The 25,575-nt window shown below is 40.4% G+C and overlaps 2 protein-coding genes across 4 annotated transcripts in view; both read right to left on the bottom strand.

Moving 5' to 3' along the window:
• Positions 1–8,708, bottom strand: part of ogdha (oxoglutarate (alpha-ketoglutarate) dehydrogenase a (lipoamide)) — a 43,374-nt gene extending 34,666 nt beyond the window's left edge. For both annotated transcript variants that reach the window (XR_004554995.1, XM_034118741.1), the window contains exons 1-2: positions 8,568–8,708; positions 6,377–6,785 (exon numbers count right to left, since the gene is read on the bottom strand). Coding sequence is in view for 1 of the 2 variants with exons in the window: in XM_034118741.1 (XP_033974632.1) it covers positions 6,377–6,616 (240 nt within the window). In the remaining variant the exon portion in view is untranslated. The remainder of the gene's footprint in view (positions 1–6,376; positions 6,786–8,567) is intronic.
• Positions 8,709–21,729: 13,021 nt separating this feature from the next.
• Positions 21,730–25,575, bottom strand: part of adam9 (ADAM metallopeptidase domain 9) — a 57,092-nt gene continuing 53,246 nt past the window's right edge. For both annotated transcript variants that reach the window (XM_034117720.1, XM_034117722.1), the window contains one exon: positions 21,730–25,233. In XM_034117720.1, coding sequence (XP_033973611.1) covers positions 25,164–25,233 — 70 coding nt within the window. In that variant the 3' untranslated portion in view covers positions 21,730–25,163. The remainder of the gene's footprint in view (positions 25,234–25,575) is intronic.

Below are 25,575 nucleotides of genomic sequence, written 5' to 3'. Positions count from 1 at the left end.
CCCCAATTTTCTAATTTCCTTTCGTAAAGGAAGGTCCGGTGTTGCCTAAGCTAAAGAAGGTTACAAAGGAAGCATTGAATCTCCTTTCCTATCTTCTAGAGCAAAAGACAACTGCAGCGCCGTGCTTTAACAGAGATCTGCCAGTGGCAGAGAATGGAGTGTTCAAAAGAATAGTTACACTTTACAAGGCTTAGCCAGAAGTGTTTTCGCGTAAGCTTGGAAATACGAGCAATTTCTCAATCTTTCAGACAGAGAAAGGCACGAGTTATGGCAGTTTTCGACTGCCATAACTCGTAGCTCTGTTGCCCCAATTAGTAACGTTACCACGTAAGTTGAGCAGAGGTGGGAGAAGTACTCGGATATTGTACTTAAGTATAACTAGAAGTACCAGGGTGTAGGAATAGTCTGTTCTTAGTAAAGATCCTGCATTGCAAATGTTACTCTAAAGTATTAGCATCAAAATATACTTAAATTAGCAAAAAGTAAAAGTACTTATTATGCAGAATAATATATAATATATATGATATTTGATTATAATGATTATAATGATTGATCATTAAAGTGTTCTCAAAGCTGGTAAAGGTGCAGCTAGTTTGAATGACTGTGTATACTGCAGGGTAGCTTGTGAATTTACTCCAGGTGGAACTCAAGTCTGATTTAACACTTGAACTAATATTTCCAATAAGCCAAGGGGACAAACAAAAAACCCACTGATCTAGAGAATCTGAACAGCTCTTATCATGGCTGCAACTTAGATACTACCGTGTCATTTCCCTCCGTTAGCAACCTTCCTTAGCTAAACTGACAATTCGACCGCAAGCCAAGTTGGATTCTTTAGGAGTTTTTCTGAGCAACTAGGCTATTTTTGGGTTCTTCACTGAACCCAGGAGCTAGTGAGGTAAATCAACTCAGCTTTAACATCATCAGTTAACTCGCCTCAACCACCTTACACACTTCTCATTCACTTTAGGGATACAACCTACTCTACAATGTGTCCTCTGAATTTGTATCCAGTCATTCCTGTATAACTGGGTAATATTGCCTTAAATCAACATTCACACAGCTTCTTTTTTCCTCCTTGTGTAGCTGAATTTGTTCCGTTTAAAGCTGGTATTTCTGCATATTTTCAGATGAACATTAAAGGTGGGGTAGGTAATTTTGGAGAAACCAGCTCGAGATCGCTAGAATTTGAAAATACACAACCGGAAAAAATCTGCCACTTCCTTACAGAGCCCCTCCTCCAACACACACGAACGCGCACATGACCAATGAGGGCACGAGATAAGTTTGTGCACAGATGGAAGGCTGACAGGCAGGTAGGCCATCCAGTTACTTTAGCCGGGCCGGCTAAAATGATTGGTCGTGCTTTTTACAGTATTACGGCTTCTACAGATGACATTTTTTTATGTATTTATTGTCAAAGCATTTAATGTATTCATTGCTATCGGGATGTTAAGAGCATTCCATGGAATATAACAAAAAGTGTTTCTGAAATAAATTACATACACCTTTAAGCTCCAATAATATTATTAGTACAATTTATTCGTATAGTTAGATTTCAACGGTGGCTGTATAAGATTGTAAATGTTTGGATCCAACGGTACAGGAACAATCATCTCTGTAAAGTCATTTTTCTTTTTATACAAAGAATTGATATCCAAAATTATTTTTATTCAACTAAATATTCTGCTTCAATACATATTTGCTTGCTGTTTTCACTGATAGGTCCTATGCATGTGTGTATTTGTAATGTTGTGTTTGTGTGTACACAATAACAGAGAGGAAAACTGAATTCCACCTCCGGATTAACAAAGGGTCAAATATTATTCAAGTTAATTAGTTGTTACAAAAAAGATATCTATAATAATAGTATGTATAGCGACAGCAGGAAACAAACAAACAAAGTCGCTGAGAGGCTGAGGCCGGGCCTGTTTGATATTGTATGACACGCTAAAAACTTTGAGATCAAAACTCTGTTGAATTGTAATGTACAGTAGTTTAATGAAAAATACACGGTGATCAGACATAGACATTGTAATAATAATGATCAAAGCAATCATAAATCTTGCGGTCAACAAAAAGTACAATGGCCCTGTGTCACCCTCTCTTCCACACACACACACACCTCACGCAGGTGAACCGGATTATAATGAGTGCCTCCCATATCCATGTGACCCAAGCCAACCAATCAATAGTGATCAAACAAATATCTTATATTAAAATAAAACACATTACTATACATGTTTCATGGCTCCTACAGTATGCATTGGCTTGGATCAAGATGTCATTACTTTCATACCAACGTCTGTGGAAACATGTTGAGGAAATGAACACCTACCAGTACCTCGTTCCCTCTTAGATATAGTAAAGTAATAGTATAAAGTAGCATTAAATGACAAATCAAGTACACATAACTAAGTAGTGTTGGTGAGATACTGAGGCCAAAACCTTTTGACTTCCCACTAAACAACAAATTCTGCTATGATGAGTCAACAAAGGACTTTCAGGAGACTAATGTATGACTCATGGTATCCAAAAATATAATTATGTCCTTTCTTAACAGCTGATAAACATTTTGCCTTTAGACTAGCTTGTATAAACGTATTTTCCAGTATAACTCTTATAGCCACAAACAGTATTACAGTTCCAGGAAGAATCTGTACGCAGGCAAAAAGAACATGCCGCCTGTTTCTCTGCGGTTCATCAACTCATTCTAGACTCATGAGTCACAGACTCTCCGCCCTGCACATAAACATCTCCTTCCCACCCTGAAACATACTGCACATTTAACCCTCATGCTTCCACCACTTCAGCAAATACAAGCCTTCTCTTCACTACACATTCTTTTCTATATTTTCTCAATATACCAACACCAGTGAAAATCCACTATTCTCAATACTAAAACTCGATACCATGATGGAATAACTAATACAAAACAATAGATTAACTTCAAGATACAGTCCTTATTTACATACAGGTTAAACAGGTCAGGTTTCCCAGCTAAGATACACATTATTTAATCAAGTTTTTTGGGCAGAATCCTGATCAACACATGATGCCTAATACGAATGTTTACTGAAGAATGCTTGAATGCGCTACATAGGCCTGTCGCGATAATCGATGCATTGACTTATCGTACGATAAATAAAAATGGACTCGATAACTTTTCTGAGCTCGATAAATTGCCGTTTACTTAAAGGTGGGGTAGGTAAGTTTGAGAAACCGGCTCGAGATACACTTTTTGTTATATTACATGGAATGCTCAAAAAATCCATAAAAAAATGTCATCTGTGGAAGCTGTAGTACTGTAAAAAGCACGACCAATCATTTTAGCCGGCCCAGCTAAAATAACTGGATGGCCTACCTGCCTGTCAGCCTTCCATCTGTGCACAAACTTATCTCGTGCCCTCATTGGTCATGTGCGCGTTCGTGTGTGTTGGAGGAGGGGCTCTATAAGGAAGTGGCAGATTTTCTCCGGTTGTGTATTTTCAAATTCTAGCGCCCTCGAGCCGGTTTCTCAAACTTACCTACCCTACCTTAAGGATGTGACCAGCATTTTAGCCAGGAGCGCTGTGGCTGCCAGGTCGGTGTTAGGGGCGGGGCTGACACACAGCCAGGTCAGGACACTCCGCGTGCACATGCAGCAGCCAAATTAATAATACAGCGACAAGCGGGAGACAACGTGTGACTTACTCGCGGGGAATTTAAAGTGAAATGGAAGTGGTTACAAAACCTAACTACACATCTCGATTCTGCGGTGTGGCAGTATTTTGGATTCAAGCCAAATCAACAAACTTTACTGTACTAGTACTCACAAAACATAAAATATTTGTTTTGGGTTTTTAATTATTATTAAACTGTGAATATTCACTCAAATAAATACAAAATATAATAAAATAAACATTAAGGTGCAGCATTTCGATGAACTGAAACAATCTGTACTTGAACTGAACTGTACGAGTACCTAAGCAGCCAGCTTGACATTAGGCTTGTCATTGTATTTTCATGTTTTTTTTAAGAAAAATGAACTTGTCCACATTGCTTGCTGAAAGGGCAGATCTGCTGGCACTAACAATGTCTCCTGCTGTGGAGAACACCCTCTCTCTAGGGACAGAGGTAGCAGATACAGCCAGGTAGCGCTTTGCTAACATGGCAACATAAGGATATTTGGCGTTTGTAATAGCTTTGGCTCGGTCTGAACTTTTTGCGAGTGGTGGAGGCTTAAATGCTAGTGGGAGTTGGGTTTGCACTTCAGTCATTTTTCTTTTGGTACCGGTGATATTCACGTTCGGGTGATGCCTTTTCAAATGAGTGTGCAAGTTTGTTGTATTGCCAGCCGCGTAACCAATTTTAGTTGAATAATGCCGACAAACAGCTTTGGTTCGGTCCACCTGTCTTTGTCCGTCATCCTTGTACGTAACTGCGAAACCAAAATGTTCCCAAAGCGGAGACTTCAATGATGCTGGAGGATTTTCGAGCTCAACTTTATCTGCGTTTGCCATTTCCTCAAATTACTGACTAAATTTGAACATCCCTGTGACCAGCTCTCATAGTATGCCTCTCGTCCAATGAAATGACTTGGTCGCTCTATGACGCGTTGAACCCAACGTGAGCATTACACTGAACGCTGCAACGCAGCACCTGAGATTACTTCCAAAAAGTTGTTCATGTTCTCAATTTTTTACGTTTAACGTTATATTCGTTCGGTACACTTCGGCACGTGTACCGAAGGGCCCATACCGAATATTTTCGGTACGAATACCGTTACACCCCTAATATATAGACGTATATATTTACATGCTGTGACACCTTAAATTCCCTACGAGGAATAATAAAGATGGATTTTATGATGGATTTCTTTTTTTAAGCTCCTGCATCTAGAAGAATTCAGTCCCACTGTAGGTCAGTTCTGCTAAACTGATAACAGCAAGGTCACAGTGACTGATCTTTACATAACCATCACACACACACACACACACACACACACACACACACACACACACACACACACACAACACACACACACACACACACACACACACACACACACACACACACACACACACACACACACACACACACACCACACACACACACACACACACACACACACACACACACACACACACACACACACACACACACACACACACACACACACACACACACACACACACCACACACACACACACACACACACACACACACACACACACACACACACACACACACACACACACACACACACACACACACACACACACACACACACACACACACACACACACACACACACACACACACACTATTGTATAACCGTTTTTCGGCCTTAAATAGAATTCAAACTGTAATAGTGTAATTGCACCACCTTTGTAAACAAGTGAGATGATGCGAAACGGATATGTTTGTTATTCTCCAATCTGGCTGGCTGCTTAACATTTTGGGCACTCATGTTCTCTAAGGGAACTTTGGTTTCTTCAACACTGTGTATACAATTTGTGAGGACAAACTCAAGCCATCAATCATAAAGGAAGTAATAATGAATACATGACTTAATATTCACCAGGTTGGAAGTGAGGATTTGTGAGGCAGAAAAAAACATATTTAAATGAAACTCCTTTGAGTTTTAAGAGCGGCCTCTTTGTACAGCAGAACAACCCGGTCATGTGACTGAGCTTCAAGCAGCTATTATTAGCCTGGTTGTCCTTTAAGAAACAGGCAAAACGTGTGGTTGTTCCTGCAAACAGCACAAGCTCCATTCAGTCAAACGGTTCAGTATGTCACTTTCATGCAGTCACTTTTTAATGTTTTAAAATTCAAGATATACCTTGAAAGTTTTCCTTATAAAAAGTTGGATTGTTCCCTTAAATACCTGATGACAAGAGACTCATTGTCTGGAATGTTTTATGTCTGATATGCATTTCAACTGCCTGACTTAGTTGTTGCCTGATATTAAGGGCTGTGGATAGTTAATTCACAACGTTAACATTCAAATTCTAAATCAACATTTGAAAGGTTTAATTTATATTTTTCATTGCTTCTCAAACCCATAAGCTATGTTTTAGGTTAACCTTTTAGGTGCATTTATATTGATTGAGTAGTCTCATTTATTCACTTTTTTTCCAACCGCTGTTTTTATTAAACAGAGAATCTTCAGACATTAACCAGTGGGTAATAATTACCGACGTATTTTTGTCGCTAAACAAAGCGTGAAAATGTCTTGGTTAACGACAGATCTTTTGACAGGAATCTAACCAAAAACGAATTCAAAATGGTTAACCATGAGATGAAGAAAGCAGAAGTGGACATACACTGACTCATTCCCGCACCACTCTATATATCTCAGTTTGAAGTACCCCACCAGACTGCTCCTTACCTTGTGGACACTCTTGGGGTCCTCCATCCAGGCGAAGTACATCTCCTCCACATAGTTGGAGCTCGTCCCGTTCAGGAACGGCTCCGAGGCCACAGGTGCCGTGTAGCACCTGATTGGCAGAAACGTCCTTGTGCCACCTCTGGAGGGGCCTGTGATTGGCCGCTGTGGGCCGACAGTCTGAGCCACCTGTAAGGCGGTTAGCGGACGCAACCGCGCCGCACAAGTCCTTAAACGATGCATTTGCAGTCCTTAAAGTATCACACACACGTTGGTGGTGGTCAGGCCGACGGGCCGGACGTCCTCAACCTCAGAACGACGACGGGATTAAAAAAAAGTCACTCCACCGGGGTTAGTCCCAGGAAAAACAGGGAGGAAGGAAGTGTCCACTGTCCACAAGTCCGTTTGTCCACTGAGAGAGAGAGAGGGGACACTGTGTTAGAGAAATAGTGGGTTTGAATATTTACATTTCAAACACCACAACATGGACACTAACATTACTGACGTGAACTTTTCACTCGCACATTCTGAACTTGAAGGGGAAAAAATGTAAATCTGACTCAAATGTGAAATAAATGGCGTGCACATATGGGCCTGATATATCAACAGTAACATTAATTGGCTGATACTGGTGACATGCCAATGGGTGGTGACATGGATAAATCAGTTTATTCCTTGAAGTGGCAACGCAGGCCAGTAAAAACACTTTGGCCATTAAACAATGCAATTTCATAACTTTTGTTTTTGATATTTGCCTCATGAGGTAATTCTAATGGCCATTTTAATTGTGTTCTGAAGGCTGAACCCTGTGACCCTGAAATGCCCCCCAGCACCGCGTTAGTCAAAATGTTAAAGTCAAGGGACATTTCGTCACAAAGTGTTCAGGTGTCTGCAAGAAACTGTGAAATAGAACTGTTCTTGCAGGGTAGCCTGGAGAATAGCATGGGAATGGGATTGGAGACATTCCAGTTTCAGGAGTTCTTTCATTTCTCTGTTACGGGAATGTTATTGGACAGAAGTGAAAATCCTGTGTCTGACGTGCATTAGAAGAGACACAGTGACAAGCTGTAAAAATGTTGTAAATTCAGGCATCTGATGTTCTTGATTTGATCTAAGACCTGCATGTTTTGCATGCATTCAATCTAAGTTCATAGTAGTGGGATATTCAGTTGCATTTATCATACTCCCTGTAACATCCAAAATCATAGGTCTACTTTGGATGATGCATACCTTTGCAAATTAATTAAAAGTATTGATTAAGTTCCTTAGTAAGAGTCAGAACAGGTATCACAAAACTGCAATACAATATCATTTTTTTCTTAAACCCCCCTAAAAGGTAGTTCAACCGTTTGTAGATGTTATTAGCTACGTTGGGAGACATTGTTTTATGGCCAACAAAGATAAGGACATTTTGCCGAAGCACATATTCCGTTATGGAATTCTGCATTTGAGATATTTGCAGTCTGATCGAGCAAAGGAACCTGTGCTGTGTCTTCATGTGTTCCCTCAGCTGCTGTGTTTTGACCTTGTTGGGTCTCCACTCCCTGCCTCCATTCCTCTTCACTCACCCACGGCCTGTAGGGGGCCACCACCCGCCTTCCCGGCCTCTTCATTGGTTGAAATAGGACTCCAAAGCTATTACTATTGGCTACAGCAGCTGTTTGACACTTTGTCCTTTCACGAGTCATGACTTCCTTAAAAAATACTGCTTTAAAAAAACATTGTAAAATTATGCTTTCCTCCGAGTGTGAAACACACAGAATGAAGGATAAAGACAGTTGCACGTTATACAGTATGTGGAACCGACTACATTATTAGCTTTAGAGTTAACGTTATATAATTAGCCGGTTAGCTAGTACTTTCTCTATTAATTGCCATTTGCACTAGCAGCTAATAGGTGCCTATGTAGTTGAAGTTACGAAGTTGATATGCATTACGGGTGATTTATCATTATTGTGTGCATTTCGTACTTTAACCGTTAGAGACAGTTTCAGCGAATCATTTGAAATATGAGCTAACAGTCCCGGTAAGGGAAGTGTGTGTTAGTTAGCATGCGGCTAACATGCTAGGTCTTCTGCAGGACGGATTTTAGTTGTCTGTGACCCGGGGTCCATCTCTGTGTACAAAGAGGGTTCCCGGCATTCCCCCCGCAGACACACAGGCCTCCTTAAAGTCTTAAATCCCGGTTACTGACCTCCAAAATGAGTTTCAGCGGCTCCCCTCTTGGCCTGTATCCCGGATGCCCTTCGCCTCTCCCGGTGAAATTATGACAGCTCGAGGGGCGCGGAGCATGGAAGGAAGCGAGGCCCGTGCGTGATGCAGAGGCGACGTGACGCAGCGCAGACGTCAAAACACAAGGGGGCGGGGCACGTCTCATGATTCATTTTTTATTCATAAAAAACGATAAATAAATAAAATAATAATACATTAATTGATTTTTGAATCAAATTCATAAAAAAAAATAACATATGATAATAATGTTTAATTTGAATAGTTACTAAAACGTTTTTTAAACAATAATTGTTAAACAAATAGGAAACAAATAGAGGTTTTTTATCTTGTTGCTTTGTAAATAAAAGGTTCAATTGTAGTTTACTATAAAACCATTTATTTGAAAAATATCATATTAGACTAAGAATAGGTTATGGACATTTGAAATGTTTTAATTTTAAACATATGTGTTTTCATAATATAGATATATAACAATATAATAACTGTAATGGATTGTGATATGAAATAAAATAAATTGTACATAAATGAAAATACATTGAAAAATAGTGCCAATAGTGCTGCATAGTTATTTTTCTATTAAAGCTTTGTTCAATAAAAAATACGTTTTATATTTAAAAAATATTATTTGAAATCATATTTGACTTGCATTCCTTACATCAAAATGTCCCTATTGTATGTATATATATATATATATATATATATATAATTCATGTTTTACATTTGTTTAGCTTTGCTTACATTGTTTTAAGCTGTATTTCTATTTCTGTACATTACATTGAGAGTAAAACGCAAGGTCAAATGTGTTTTATGTGTTGCCTTTAAAACAGATTCTGATTCCAGTAAATTCTAATTAAATTTAGTGGCAGGTAAAACTCTGATTCACATTTCTTTGCCACAAACCTGATCCTGAGTATTTTGTGCAATTTAATTACAAGGTTTTCAATTCAACAAAACCGTTCGGTTATTGAAGTTTATTAAATGATTACATGAAGCGGCAGGGTGGATTCATCCCAGCAAACCGGCAGCACAGGTTTGGGCTCTACAGTTATGGATCTGCTCCAGGGCCGTTGCTATGGTAGAGAAACAAAATGTCCAGAGAGGAGCACCGTTGATTTCTGCTCCAACAGGTCAGAGATCACAGTTTACTATCATCAACTTTTTTCAAAAACATAGTCACCCGACACAGCAATATTTAATAATGAAATACAATTATTACCACAGAGAATAGGTTTACATTTCCAAAAGATTCAAAGAGGAAACCTATATAAAATGATTTATTATAATAAAAAGAGGTGATGAGTTTCTCTGTGTGGTGGTGTCAGTGCTTACTGGGAGATCAGGTGACAACCTTTCGACCAATCATACTTTACCGCTTTACCTGCTGTGTTACATTTCACAGGTTAAGCATTAATATACGTGTTCTTTGAGACTTTTTACCCTGAGTTCTATCGCTCAGGCTGCCTACAGGCCCATTCTCCAATCTCACAGACTTTGATGTGCATTAAAGGTAGGGTAGGTAAGTTTGAGAAATCGGCTCGAGATACACTTTTTGTTATATTCCATGGAATGCTCTTAACATCCCGATAGCAATGAATATCTTAAGTGCTTTGACAAAAAATCCATAAAAAAATGTCATCTGTGGAAGCCGTAGTACTGTAAAAAGCACGACCAGTTATTTTAGCCGGCCCGGCTAAAATAACTGGATGGCCTACCTGCCTGTCAGCCTTCCATCTGTGCACAAACTTATCTCGTGCCCTCATTGGTCATGTGCGCGTTCGTGTGTGTTGGAGGAGGGGCTCTATAAGGAAGTGGCAGATTTTTTCCGGTTGTGTATTTTCAAATTCTAGCGCACTCGAGCTGGTTTCTTAAACTTACCTACCCTACCTTTAAGTGTGTGAGGGCTCAATGTCCCACTTTCAAATCATGAAGTTATTGATTATGCGCCTTTCTAAGAGTCCAAATATCTCCAGATTTTCCTGAGGGTTTTACCCATAGTTCATCGCAACATTAGTGTTGTACAAAATGTGACTGACCTGCCTGCAAAAAAATAAACCCAAAACAAACATGGATGGCGTAGAGAAGGAAGTCGTCAAGTAACACATAACCTTGTAATGTGACTGAATAAACCAATATATGCTATTTTCTTCTATGCTGAACTCTTTATTATTTATCAAATATTCCTTATGTAGCCTACTAGATATACTAGGCCTTTTATTGCTTATTATTTGTAAAGTAATGTAGATTTTTCCACTCTGCAAGGCAAAAGTCTGGATGATTTTAAGGTCTGGCATTCAATTGTTCTGCAAATTGTGATATCACCATAGTGGGTGTTTCTCAATGTCGAGTACGCTTGCTTGATAGCACATGTCTTCCGAGCGTCTTGCTTCAGAAGCGAGGCAAGAATACTTCCTACTTCCTAGCCTCGGAAAACTGTGGGTGTTTCTCAATCGCGAGTACGCTTGCTTGGTAGCACATGTCTGCCTAGCATCTTGCTTCAGAAGCGAGTCAAGAATACTTCCTGACATTTGGAAAACAAAGAGTGGAACAGGCTAGCAAGTGTGCAGGTGTGCGTCATATGAGAGGCCCCGCCTTACATTTTCCGCCACAGATTTTGGAAATTGGTCCGTGCGCAAAGCATTGTGGGGATTTTAAGACCGCGGAGTCTACTCATGTGCAGCCTCGATATTTCTCCAAACGGAGTACGCCGGGCTCGGTAGATTTCCAAGTATGCTGAAGATTGGAACAGTACTTCGGCGGCACTCGATGACGTAGTATGCCTGAAATAGTGGCTCTGCAGCAGCTTTAGGCCCAATCCCAAACCGCCCCCTACACCCTACCCAGGGTTCGAGTTACAAACTGAGCTCTATGGGGGTCTTTGAAACTAATGCGTGCGCACGCATGCACACTCAATCACAAACTCAATCTCACACACACACACACACACACACACACACACACACACACACACACACACACACACACACACACACACACACACACACACACACACACACACACACACACACACACACACACACACACACACACACACACACACACACACACACACACACACACACACACACACACACACACACACACACACACACACACACACACACACACACACACACACACACACACACACACCAATAATAAACATATGGACAGGGGTTACTATTTAAAAAAAAAATGCAAATGTATTTGGGAACCTATCCATGTGAACATATTTTGGGGGTGGACCTCAAATCCTCTAGGGGGGTCCGGGGGCATGCCCCCCCTGGTAAGATATTTTTTAAATTTTGGAGTTAAATGCATCAATCTGGTGCATTTTGAGGGGAAAATAAAGAGACTAGATCTATGGAAACACCCATATGAAACAGATGCCACATCATGTAGACAGACAGTCACCCTGTGTGAGGCAAACCCACATTTGCGCAGCGTTGCGTTCACAATAGCCTACATTAAAAAAAAAAGATCGCTAGGCCATCGGGAAACCTCCCGGCCCTCCCGATGGCCAGTCCGGGCCTGCCAGCAGCCCTCTACTTGCTACAAACTTAAATATGAAAACATTGCCGTGGGAACATGTTTCAAATGGGGGGTGCTGTGGGGATGACACCAGGGCCGGTTCTGACCAATTTGCTGCCCTAGGCAAGATTTTTGCTGGTTCAATTATATCTTATTTTATCAGTTAACATTTATTTATTCATCCATATTTTTTAATCTCTCCAGTTTTAAAGGATATTGTTGGTTTACTGTCCTATAGTATACATGTGCCAAGAGCAAGGACTGTCTTAGGTAAGACAGCTTTTATGTGCGCAGCTCCACTTGCTTGGAACAATCTTCAGCAAGAATTGAAACTGAGCAATCTCATTCCTCTGCATGTTTTTAAAGCTAGGCTAAATGAAATGCTCGTTGATACTATGGGTACTTGTAAATGTCTATAACTATGTAAATGTATCCTGTAAATATAATGTATGATGTCCTTTATTGTTTTATGTTTCATGTGGAACCTATATGCTGCAGGTCTCCCTTGAAAAAGAGATCTATGATCTCAATGGGACCAATCTGGTTAAATAAAGGTTTGAAATGAAATGAAATGACATTGGAATGATTTCAAACCTGTTTTTATTTATCCTAATAATTATAAAGGTGTGCCTTGGAAAAGGCCCAAAATTGTGCACACAAAACATATTTTCGGCTGCCCGGGCATAAGGAAGTAGCTCTACTTATGAAATCTCTGTTAGTTTAAACTCCCACTTCACTACTTTACATTCAAAACAAATAGCTTATAAAATGTGGCACGGCATTATTGATAAAGCTACATATTAGTCTATAAAATAGTTACATCATACTTATCTTAACCAGCAACACCAATAAAATACTGCTTCACATAAATGCATCGCAAATAATCATCAGTTTTTATTCAATGCATATAGAGGCAACTGAACCACACATCAACATTTCATCCATGCATTTCTTCACTTGTCAGTTGTTGTTCAAGCTCTCAAACAAACAAGCGGGCAGTACATCACATTGGCTCTTTTTGCTGCTACTTTGACAACATGGTTGCAACCGGTTTTGTTTTCGTGCTGTTGATGCCATTTTTCATTTTTTTAGAAAGTGAGTTGATGATTTCATAAACTAAGGGTGAGGTACATTTTTGCCTCGCAAATTTTCCATCCAAATGAAGCAACATTTCTAAATCATTTTCAGACAAATTTGACTACACATGTTAGTGTTGTTAGATCTTATTGTCTTATATTTTTGTACAGCACTTTGAATTGCTTTGTGTTGAAAGGTGCTATATAAATGCCTAGTGATGACTCAAAATCTACTAGGATTAATAAATGTCCAAAGTGTCTATTACGTTAGTAGGAAATCCAACCTAGAGCAATTGAGCATTGGAATAGAACATGTTGTTTCATAAGGCCCAATGAGAACAAACACGAGGCAGAATCTAAACAGGAAAGTGTAAAAACATGTTGAATCATTAAACATCTGACAGAACAAGAACAAGACACAACTAGTTTTTGTTTTTCTAAAAACAAAACAATGAGGTAGATACTAGCTGTCATTTTTTTTAAGGAGGGGCAGCTTGGGCGTATTGTTGTACATAGCCGTGGGAACATGTTTCAAATGGGGGGTGCTGTGGGGATGACACCAGGGCCGGTTCTGACCAATTTGCTGCCCTAGGCAAGATTTGTGCTGGTTCATTTATATCTTATTTGACCAGTTAACATTTATTTATTTATCCATATTTTTTAATCTCTCCAGTTTTAAAGGATATTGTTGGTTTACTGTCCTATAGTATACATTGGAATGATTTCAAACCTGTTTTTATTTATCCTAATAATTATAAAGGTGTGCCTTGGAAATATTTGTTTACATAAATTGTGATAAAACCGTTTGAGACACACTGAGATAACTTAGACTAAAGTGAACTATCTAAACACTCAGAGTCCTTTACCTCACTGAGCCTCTCAGGGCAAATGGAAAATGTAACCGGGGTGAAAAGGGTGTTATCTTTACTTAATTATGAATGTGAACATCAAGGCCGAAAATAAGTTTTTTTTGTATTATATTTCCATTTAATCTTGTGGACGTGCAGATTCCCTGTCCTCCTCAGCACCCCTACTTACCACGGCCCTGTATGAAAAGGTTCAACTACGCACACAGTCACTCATCATCTCGGCTCGCGCAGCACGCTCACAGGCATAGATTGTGCAATAAAGTATTGCGCACCTTGGAGGTGCAGTGCAGGCATATTGTTATTCAAGAGATGCGTTGTTCTTTTGGAAAACATGTTTTTCTTTTCAATAATACTCATTACATTGACACATGCATTATTTGTGATTAAAATAATGGTTGTTGCTAATGTATTAGCGACCCCCACAGATGTATGATTTCATTGCGTCCGTGGGAGCTCAGACCCCTCCTTATGGGAGCTCAGCTCCCATTGGCTCCCACATAACTCGAACCCTGACCCTACCCCTCCGTTTGCGCGTTCGCCACATTAGCCGCGTTCACACCGGAGTACTTTCACCGTACTTTTCGCGTTTTAGTTCCGTGAGTACCCCTTATGTCGCGTTCACACCAAAAATCGTACTTAATCTCGGGTACTTTTACCCCCATTTTTAGAGCCAGCTCAGAGAGCGTACTTTTCTGTGGGTGAAAAGTGCTCCAAAAGTTCCCCAGTGCTGATTGGCTGGGCGAATTGCAAACCACGCCCGTACAACTCTGAAAATGTTGTGTGGAGACGCCATTGTTTTTCCTCGCTACAAAAACACAACGCTCCGTGCGTTGTGTTTGTTTTTGAAAGCAGTTATGGCAAGCATCAAGAAATGATGAGGAGGTGTCGGCGCTTCTGGAGATCTACGCCGAGGACGCGACCCAAGGAATGCTACTGAAGCCAGTTCGGTAGCTTTCACTCGACCTGGGAATTGTGCACAGCCGGCTAAATATAAAGAAACTCAGGACTACAAACGGCGGATTCAGTGGCCAACGATGACTACCACGATGAAGGTAAAATCAACTACATGCACTGGGGTTTTAATCTGCACAATAATGGTCTCAGATGTACTTGTATTTGCTCAGTAGATCAAGCTAGCCATGCTAGCCATAATAGGCTAACACCGGCCCCGGCTAGCTACATCTAGCTAGCTAGATATTCTCCGCTGTATGAAAACGTTTTGACTTGTGAATAACTGTGCAGTGTTTCTGTAATTTGCTTCACTAACTCATGGCACTAATCGTCTGTTTCAGGCGAGGATGGACAACTCTCGGGATTGGAAACAAGTGAGTTTTGCATTCTAGATCACAGCGCTTTGTCGTCCTCCTTACCAGCAACCAAACGCAAAGGTACACACACTGTAACTTTGTCTTGAAAGAACGTTACGCATCGAACTGATGTTCACAATCATGTTTATTTCATAATATTCATCATATTTTATGTTTAACTTGCCTCAACAACATTAAACAAAGTTCAAGCATACATGAAGCACTCTTCAAAAAGGAACAATCCTCCGTGTTTGAACCTCTTGAATCGCTGCATAGCCGATTTATTTGGACTGGATTATCCCAGAGAGGCCAAACATTCTTTATAACACAGTTTCAGATTTGTGAAACCTTAATTCTATTTGTGAAAATACAAAAAAGGGAGATTTCAGTGCTTTTTTTTACATGTAGACCACATTAGACCAGGTCCTGATCTAAAACCACTATACCTACACTCATCAAATCTGGACTGGATTATCCCAGAGAGTCAAAAGATTCTTTATAACACAGTTTCAGATTTGTGAAACCTTAATTCTATTTGTGAAAATACAAAAAACACATTCCTAGTATGTTGTAAAACTACATGGCGACTAAGATCTTGTATATTGCTTATTTTCCCCTCGGGATGCGAATTTCTTTGACACCGCCCAGGCGTTGGAGGACCGGCGTGCCGTGGTGAATGAGTCGCTGCGTGGAGATCAGATGGTGCTGTTCACCAAGGCCCAGGAAACGGAGGACAAGATGCTCACCTCGATGGAGCGCCAGGCAGAAGTGTTCAAGCAGCAGATGGAGCGCCAGCAGCACCAGGATGAAGTGTGGGCGCTGCGCCATGAGGAAGCGTCGGCGCAGCGGCAGGATGAGCGACAAACTGCATTTAATAACAGTTTATTTGGTATAGTTTTTGTAAATACTGACACACGACACACAACGTTGCACTAAGGTGTGTATGCTGCTGAGAATATCCCTACACCTGGGACAGTTTATTTTATATTGTTATTACTGTTATGACTATTTTATATATAATGTTTACTGACATGTACAACTGACACTTTATTTACATTTAAAATTGTTCTATTTAATGTTATGTCTTGAGAGTGCAATAAAGAAAACCGACATGGCGATTAAGCTTATTTCTCCTGACACTTTATCTTTTGTGACCTGTGTAGCATCCTATACATCACATGTAAGTGATTATTCTGATACCATCATGTTTCATCGGTTATAAACTGGCAAAGCTTTATTTGTCATTTATTTATCATCAATGTTGCAACCTTGTGGGGGAATGGCAGGGGCACATACACAAATATGACAATTTATATAATTTTAAATATTATTTGACCTAAACTTTTAATTCCCCCCCATTTCACACAACACAACATGGAGTCCACTATGGGCCAAAACTAACATGTATGTTTGCATAGTGTTTATGGCAGACGGATGCAGTGGGTCTCAGGAAGATATATAATAAAGGTGGGTTTGCTGCTGAGACTCCCTACACCTGGGAGTTTATATTATATTGTTATTACTGTTATTATATAGTACAACTGACACTTTATTTTATATTGACAATGTTTACTGACATGTACAACTGACACTTTAGTTACATTTAAAATATTTCTATTTAATGTTATGTCTTGAGAGTGCAATAAAGAAAACCGACATGGCGATTAAACAGATCCTGTATCAGTTTTTCTTCTTTTGTTTTGTAGCGGGTTGCAAACAACTTTAAGGTGCTTACCGCCACCTACTGTACTTGTAATCTTCCCTCAGGGAAAAGTACTCCGGTGTGAACGCGATCTGTACTAAGTACCCTGGGGTTAAAAGCGCCAGGGCTCTTAGTGCCGGAACTAAGTACAGGAAAGTACTTGGTGTGAACGCGGCTATTAAGTGCTGTTCCAAACCAACAAGTGTGGAGCGGTGTGGAGGGGGAGTGGGTTATCAAGCCCTCAAACAGCGAGTCTGCATCGGTGCTGACTGGAGACCGGTCTCTACCTGACCGGAGTCACGCTGTGTGTGTCCGTCAGGAAACACGCTGTTTACAAGTAGTTCCAGCAAACATCCACTGATAAACTGCGATGTTAACAACCTCATGATAACCTCATATTTTTTTAACTTAGGATCATACCTGTGTTTAGTCTAGAAAAAGGTAAATGTGTGCATTTTATTATAAAGTTGTGTATATTTACAGATTGCTGCAAAAACTAAGAAGCTTATAAAAATCAGGTTTAAACTAAAAGAGCTTTACAGAAAAAGTAACACAATTAAAGATGTTTGGAGTTTTATTTGAGTTCTTAATTTAAATGTTTTGTCTAAGAGATGCTGATTTGAAACCGTTGTTACATACAGTTGCGGCATTTCCTGTTTCTGCCGGAGAGAGGGGAGGCCGTCCCACTGCGGTGCGCTGTATTTATACCCTTAACCCTTAATGGAGGGAACTTCATTCAGCTACGAGTGTGGCTACAGACGGAGTTCACTCCGTCACGGGGTGTTTCTCAATCGCGAGTACGCTTGCTTGGTAGCACATGTCTGCCGAGCATCTTGCTTCAGAAGCGAGTCAAGAATACTTCCTGGCAGAAAACGAAGTGTGGAACACGCTAGCAAGTGTGCAGGTGTGCGTCATATGAGAGGCCCCGCCTTACATCTTCCGCCACAGATTTGGGGAAATTGGTCCGTGCGCAAAGCATTGTGGGGATTTTAAGACCGCGGAGTCTACTCATGTGCAGCCTCGATATTTCTCCAAACGGAGGACGCCGGGCTCTGTAGATTTCCAAGTATGCTGGAGATTGGAACAGTCCTTCGGCGGCACTCGATGACGTAGTATGCTTGAAATAGTGGCTCTGAAGCAGCTTTACTCGCGATTGAGAAACACCCCGTCACGGGGTGGTTTGGGATTGGGCCTTACTCGCGATTGAGAAACACCCAAAGAGTGGAACAGGCGAGCAAGTGTGCAGGTGTGCGTCATATGAGAGGCCCCGCCTTACATTTTCCGCCACAGATTTGGGGAAATTGGTCCGTGCGCAAAGCATTGTGGGGATTTTAAGACCGCGGAGTCTACACATGTGCAGCCTCGAAATTTCTCCAAACGAAGTAGGCCTACGCCGGGCTCGGTAGATTTCCATTTATGCTGGAGATTGGAACAGTACTTCGGCGGCACTCGATGACGTAGTATGCTTGAAATAGTGGCTCTGCAGCAGCTTTACTCGCGATTGAGAAACACCCCCAGTGTGTCCCTGATCACACACTCAAGCATTATATCTGCATACAAGGTGATGTCCTTCAAGCCTTTACGGTTCAATGCTTACGCTTTAGCATGGAGACTGGGATTGGGCCGTGGTCTTTTTTAAGAAGAGATTTTTTTTGAAGTAACCCCTAGGATATTTGTTATGTTACTGTAAAGCTAGGCCCTGTTTGTATTGGTAGTCATCTCTGTCACTAAACTTAGGGCCAGAATTGATCTTAGTTTTATTTTCATTCCGTTACACACATCATTCACACATTGGGTCAGAATCTTTTATTTAAACAACCAGTCTTTGTTGTGTTTGTTTTATTTTTTCAAACAAAACTCATGTGCAGACTCAAACCTTTAACGTGTTAGCTGGTTTGTTTTGTTAAGAGTTAGAAAACACTGATAAATATATAATTTAATTTAAAAAAGCAGCCGCACACTGCAGTTTATGTTAAATGTTAGTTATACTGTATGCAAGCTCACTAAAGAAATAGAGCTTTAACATGTCCATGATTAATTAAAGCTCTTTTGTAAATCATTTAATCATGTAGTCATTGTTCAGCTTCTCTAGTGTCTCAAATGTTCTGCTGCTGGTTTCGTTCACCAGAAAACAGGATGTCATTCACGTTTGACTGTTAGTCCAAACAAGACATTTCATGATGATTATAGGACTCGGGTAAAATATTTAAAAATAATATCTTACATTTTATTGACATAATTGATAGATAATTGATGATTGGCAGAAGAAAAAAAGGGGAGATATATTGATAATAGTAATTGTTGCAGCCCTGAAAGTTTCTCGCTTGAGGCCAGGAAAAGGCTAGTCACTGTGACCTTTTTACCTGTGCTGGACTATGGGGATCTGATCTATTGGCGCATTTCCACTACAGGGCCTCGCTCGGCCTAGCTCGGTATGGCTAGGCCTTGTTAGGCCTTGTTAGGACTGGCTCACTTTATGCTGCGTTTCCATTACATTTTAGTAGCTGGGGTAGTATCTATAGTAACGCAGTGTAGGCGGAGCCGTGACGTCATCTTCAATGAGAACCACAGAAAAACAACATCAGCCGTTAGCTGTTAGCACTCAAGCTCACAGCTCCTCATATCTGTTCAGAAACTAGACAAAAGTTAAACAAGTACTAACCACAGACTGTCTGTGTCATGGCGAATACAGTCGCTGGTTTATTTACGTCTGTATAGGCCGTTGTTGTGAGTGTGGACGGTCGGAGCATATACTGCGTTAGCTTAGCCGATCTCCATTTAGAAAACACGCATTTTAAAAGGTTTTTCGCCTTCCGTCTGTCTGCAGACTTGTCAAAGCATTAATTCATGGTTTTTACTAACCGGTATCAGTATGTTGTTACTTCGGCATCATTTTGAATGTATTACAATTAAATCACGGTCAAATATGTTCATTTTGTTGTAGTTGTAGCCCCCTTGCCAGCGATTCTCTCTCTAGTTTAGCATACTCAGCCCGACTCAGCCTGGTTGTTAGCCCGGAAAGAACCTCGATTTTATGGGGCCAGAAAAACTGTGAAATAGTACCCGCTAGCCGGAACTAGGCCAAGTGGAAACGCTAAAAGCGAGCTCCGCGCTGTAGTGGAAATGCGCCAATATATGAATGCACCTGCCCATTGCCTGATCAAGTTAGATGCCACCTATCACAGTGCACTGAGATTTGTTACTAATTGTAAAGCACTTACACATCACTGTACCCTGTATGCCAAGGCAGGTCTGCCATCACTTACTGTACGGAGGCTCAGTCATTGGTACATGTTCATATAGAAAGCCATGTTGGGTAAACTCCCATCTTATATCTGCTCTCTGATCTCACAGAGAGTGGCAAGTAGCTATTGCCTGAGATCACATGATGGGTTTTTATTACATGTGCCAAGCGCTAGGACTGTTTTAGGTACTAAAGCTTTTATGTGCGCTGCTCCTCTAGCTTGGAACACTCTGCATTTTTTTTTAAAACTGAGCATTTTGGTTCCCCTGCATCATTTTAAAGCACAGCTGGATGAAATGCTATTTGATACTCTTGGTACCTGTCATTGTGAATAGGTTTGTAAATTGTACCCCTGTAATTACTGTATGTTGTATGACGTCCTTTTTGTTTTCTGTTGTTTTTTATGTGTAACCAACGTGCGGCAGGTCTCCCTTGAAAAAGAGATCGTTGATCTCAATGGGATTTCTCCTGGTTAAATAAAGGCTACAAACAAATTCATAGTAACTTCATTAAATATTGTAATTACACATCAAGGGTTGAAATAATACATTTGGTCTGGACTACTTTTCGTGGTGGATTTATACATATTTGTTACATTAGTGCAATAGTGAGCAAACCTGATGACTTAATAGGAGTTGTTGGGGATCTTTGGCACAAAGCAGTAAGATAATCAGGCTTTGATACACTCACAATACTAAGGAAATACATTCACTTTTGGTTTGAGTCTGAACACCAAATATGTTGATTTTAACAAACATGTAGAACCGTTTCAACCATGACCAGTGAGCAGTCAGCAGTTTACTGACGGTAACTTGACGCTCGTGAGCTTTAACCTCAGCTGCTCTAGTGTCTCTAAATAACTCCAGACCGAACAGTTTGTCCATAAGGGAGGCTGTGGCTCAGTGGATAGTGTGCTGGACTTCGAATTAGGGGGTAGCAAGTTCAAGTCCCACTGCAGTCAGCATGTCGTTGTGTCCCTGGGCAAGACACTTCACCCCAAATTGCTCCTGTGGGGATTGCCCACAGTATTGAGTATGTAAGTCGCTTTGGATAAAAGCGTCTAACAAATTACATGTAATGTAATGAGACTTTTCTCATTCCTAAGGAATTCTTTTCTGGCAGAAAAACTGATGCCTCAATTAGACAACTAGAAAAACAAGTGCCAAACTTTTTGATAATCGATTTATGGCTTTTCTCGGTTTTATTACATATGAAACTGAAAATGTGTGGGGTTTGGACTCACAAAAAGACATTTAAAGAGTTCTTGGACTCAAAGAAACTGTAATGAATATTTTTCAGTATTTCGGGTATATAACACACCAAACAATGAATCGATTTATCAAGAAAAATAATCTTCAGATCAAACAATAATTAAAATAATCTTTAGTGGCAGCCCTAGATCATATATATGTATTTATTGTTTGGCATGAAAACTTTGAAATGGCACAGTATTAGCCCTATACTTTTACTCTTGTTCACAACAATCTCTGTGCAAAAACACACAACAGCAAATTAAAGTATACTAAAGCGGATATTAACGTGATGTTCTCCTCACACAGTGCATCCAGGTTCATTTGCTGGCTAAAAGTGCTAGCCAGTCAGACATTTGGTAACCTGTTGGTGTATCAATCCCTGGTTTGAATGAAAGGAATGAACCCTCCGGCGTTGAGTGGCTGTGATGCGGGCCGCGCAGCGTTCACACAACCAGACAAACTCAAAGGTCCTGAATGTTTTTAAATGTTCAGTCTGCAGTCAGGAGTCTGACGGTTCTGTTTCTCACATTCAGGTGACGTTGGTGTTAAAGGCGGCGGGGACAGGACATCTGGACTCTTTCAGGACTTTATCACGGGTGTTCCAGTGGTGAGCTGTGAGATCGGTTCCACCTTTACACACCTCAACACTGTCATCTTTCATCTGTGATGCTCATGCCTTTATGAATTCATACCAGACATTATTGTAAGATTGCATTCCAACCGCAGACACTTTTCCTTTTGATTGTCTGCATTTTGGTGTCACTAATAGTGTTGCTGTGGACGAGTGGTGAAGGCGATGCACTAGAAATCCATTGGGGTGTCCCTTTGCAAGTTTGAATCCTGCCGACAACACCAATTTCTGGGCGGCAGTATCTCAGTGTGTAGGGACTTGGTTTAGGAGCTGAAGGAATGCTGATCCTGATTAGATCGTACAGTGTTTGTGCATTCAGACCTAATCTCTATAGGTACTATGCATGTGTGTATTTCAAATGTGTGTGTATACAATAACAGAGTGGAAAAGTGAATTCCCCCTGGGGATTAATAAAGGGTCATCTTAATCTTAATGCAGCATCTATTCTTTGAAATGGAAATGCTTTACTAACAAAGACACATTATGATGAAGCATGCATTCTTTTTGATGCATCAACATGTACTTGCCTTTACTTAACACCAACAATGACTTGTAAACCAGCATGGACTATATCTTACCATGAGTCCTTACTATGGTTTATTGTTGAAGTGAGTATAGAAAGTCAAAGTGTGATCTAAGACTATTGAGTAAACCTATCATTTTATACTAGTACAGTGCCTCCATGAGACACTTGTTATAAGTCACAACTATGTTTTATGGCTGTTGACATCTAATAGCATAATGTGTGTTTATGTTGTTGAGCTAATTCACAATGAATGCCTCTATAACACACCGTAGATGTTGTGGGTGCTGCTGGAAGACCAGATGCATCGGTCAGTTTCGCTTTTAATCTATTCAAGTAAACAAATCCTCTATAGTGTAGATAAAGAACATCACAGATATCAGATTCAACAGTGTTGAGGTCTTCATGGGGAGATTTGCTTTGTGATTCAACTAAACTTGGTGAGCGAGCGTACATTACCTGCAGAAAGTCACAGACATCCAAGTACCACACAGACCCAGATCCACATCAGAGGAAGTGAAACCCGGATGAGCTCTGCCCCCAGAAGATGTTGCATATTGGGATTTTTACAATTCTGGAGAGACAGAGTACCAGGCAAGGTGGTGGAGACCAAGTGCATCCACACAGAGCAGCAGGGGGGCGTAACATTCCTATGACAGTGTTTGAGCAGGAAGTGCAATCAGATGGCACCAGTGCTTCCATTCAAAGACAGAAAACAGAAAGAAAGGAGAGTAAGCTCAGCCTCCAGTGAGCTCTGCATCTTTAAAACCAGCCAATCAGAGTGAAGCATGTCTAGGTAAGTGGAATCAATTGTTCAATTAAAAGAAACAATTAAACAAATAAAAAACATAAACATATTTCTCCAGAGCGGTTTCCTCCCCCAATGAGGGCGCTTTATAGTGGTTACATTTCACACAGCATTTGTGCACTTGTTGAAATGGCAGAAAGTAAATATATAATTATGGAGATCATGTTAATAAGCTAGCTACGTGCTAGACAGCTGCAAAATTGTTGCTTTAAAAAGAGAACCTGCTCCTGTCTGAAATCAAGGACCCATTGTTTAAATATTCCTTTGGATGGTAAATCTGGCAATATGTTCAATAATAAGGACTAAATCCAGGGAAGCCACAAGAGTGTGAGAGCTTGCTAGTACTGGTAGCTATTTAACATTAGTTATCAAACGGGCTTGCTAAATATACCGTAAATCTTTTATATTGCTAGCAAGTAACATGAAATTGGGGAAACATTGTTGCTACCTAGCACTTGCTCCTAACCTCTAAGCCTACTAGCGTAGGCCCCGTGCTGCTGGCAGAGGAGCCATTGACTACTAGTAATTACAATACAATATATTTTTCTCTTGGAGATGAAATTGCTGAGGGTTAAAGTTGGCAACACTGCACCCCTAAGTATTCATCACATAAACCTTTCATGGTGACCTAACACATTTTGTTTTATCGCTTTTCTCCGCTTGAGGAAAGTTTTACATATATATATAAAAACATCCGTTCGAGGTGTCCTGTCCACAGTTTTACAGACAGCTGGCTGCATTATTGAGTGGCCATTAGGACAAATTGGAAGCAAGTCTGAGCGGCACTGTATCCAGATCTTGTTTTATAGAAGGAACTATTATTGTAGGCCAATCCAAGTTTGCTGCTTACTTTTGACAAAATGGTAATTGGGTTTTTTCAACTTCACTATGATTATGATGTTTTGCAGAAATTAAGTTCTATAGCACATTTTATCTTAAAACATTTATACTTTTTTTTTTAATGGTAATGCAATTAAAAGAAGTCAAAAAGGCTACAAACTAAGCACACAATGGTTGCATGACTTTAGAACACCACCACTAACTTAAAAGCAGCACAGTGCTTGGTGTGAAGGGAGGGGTCTTTTCTGACTTGTGTTAACCAAAGACCTTATCTCAGGCAGCTAAACAAAAACCTTTTCAAAAAACCCATTGACCTCGAGACGAGAGAAGCGGAAGTGCAAAAACAAATTTCACAAATGTAGGACTCATTTCTGCAGCACTCTACAGCAGGAATACACAATGGATGGGGATTAATACAGTTTATATTGGGTAATAATAAGAATTTCTAGTAATTGATTTGTTGATATCACAGGTAGCTGTTCTTGAGATATGATTGGCTGGTTTGGTGACATACAACGTGTCACCTGATTGGCTGAGTTTTGTCTCCAGACTTCAAGAAAGAAAGAAAGGGAGAGAAAGGAAGAAGGAAGGACAGTCCGTTGAGAACAGTGGCTGCATCAGTTCCATTCTGGTATGTTCCAGTTTCAGGTCCAGTTTGTTGTCTGGAGCCAGCTGTCCTCCAACTTGGCTCCAGATTATATTCTTGGCTGCTCAGTAACCAGCTTTGAGTACAAGAGGGGGTTCATCTAGGTGTGGTTGGCAGGGCCCCTTGATTGGTTACACAGGTGGAGCTGGGGCGGGTCTGTGAGGCACCAGAGGCTGAGATGCAGCACAAGGTTTCGGTTTTCTGGGAGAGCAAATAGAAAAAGTCAAAAGAGAACAATAATAACTGCGACAAGAACCACAATGTTTCAACAACATGTTATACCAAAGATTGGTGCTTAAAGGTGGTGCAGTGATGATGTCTTTTTGTGGGCCAACCCTGACATTTGTTTTGCAAGAGGTGCCTCGACAACAAAGTGATGGGACATTTCCATTGGATTTCGATTTTTCGATTGCAGATAATAAAATATTTTGCCAACAAACGTTTATGATACTTGCATGTTTGGTTCAGCAGGATAATCTCCACATATTAACACAACTTTTAGGACTTTTGAAGCATAAATGCAATTGCCAGAAGTAAAAGTTA

Source organism: Trematomus bernacchii, unplaced genomic scaffold (assembly GCF_902827165.1).
Source record: "Trematomus bernacchii unplaced genomic scaffold, fTreBer1.1, whole genome shotgun sequence".
NCBI lineage: Eukaryota > Metazoa > Chordata > Actinopteri > Perciformes > Nototheniidae > Trematomus > Trematomus bernacchii.
The sequence above is the reverse complement of the archived record's forward strand: the minus strand, read 5'-3'. Positions and strand labels throughout refer to the sequence as shown.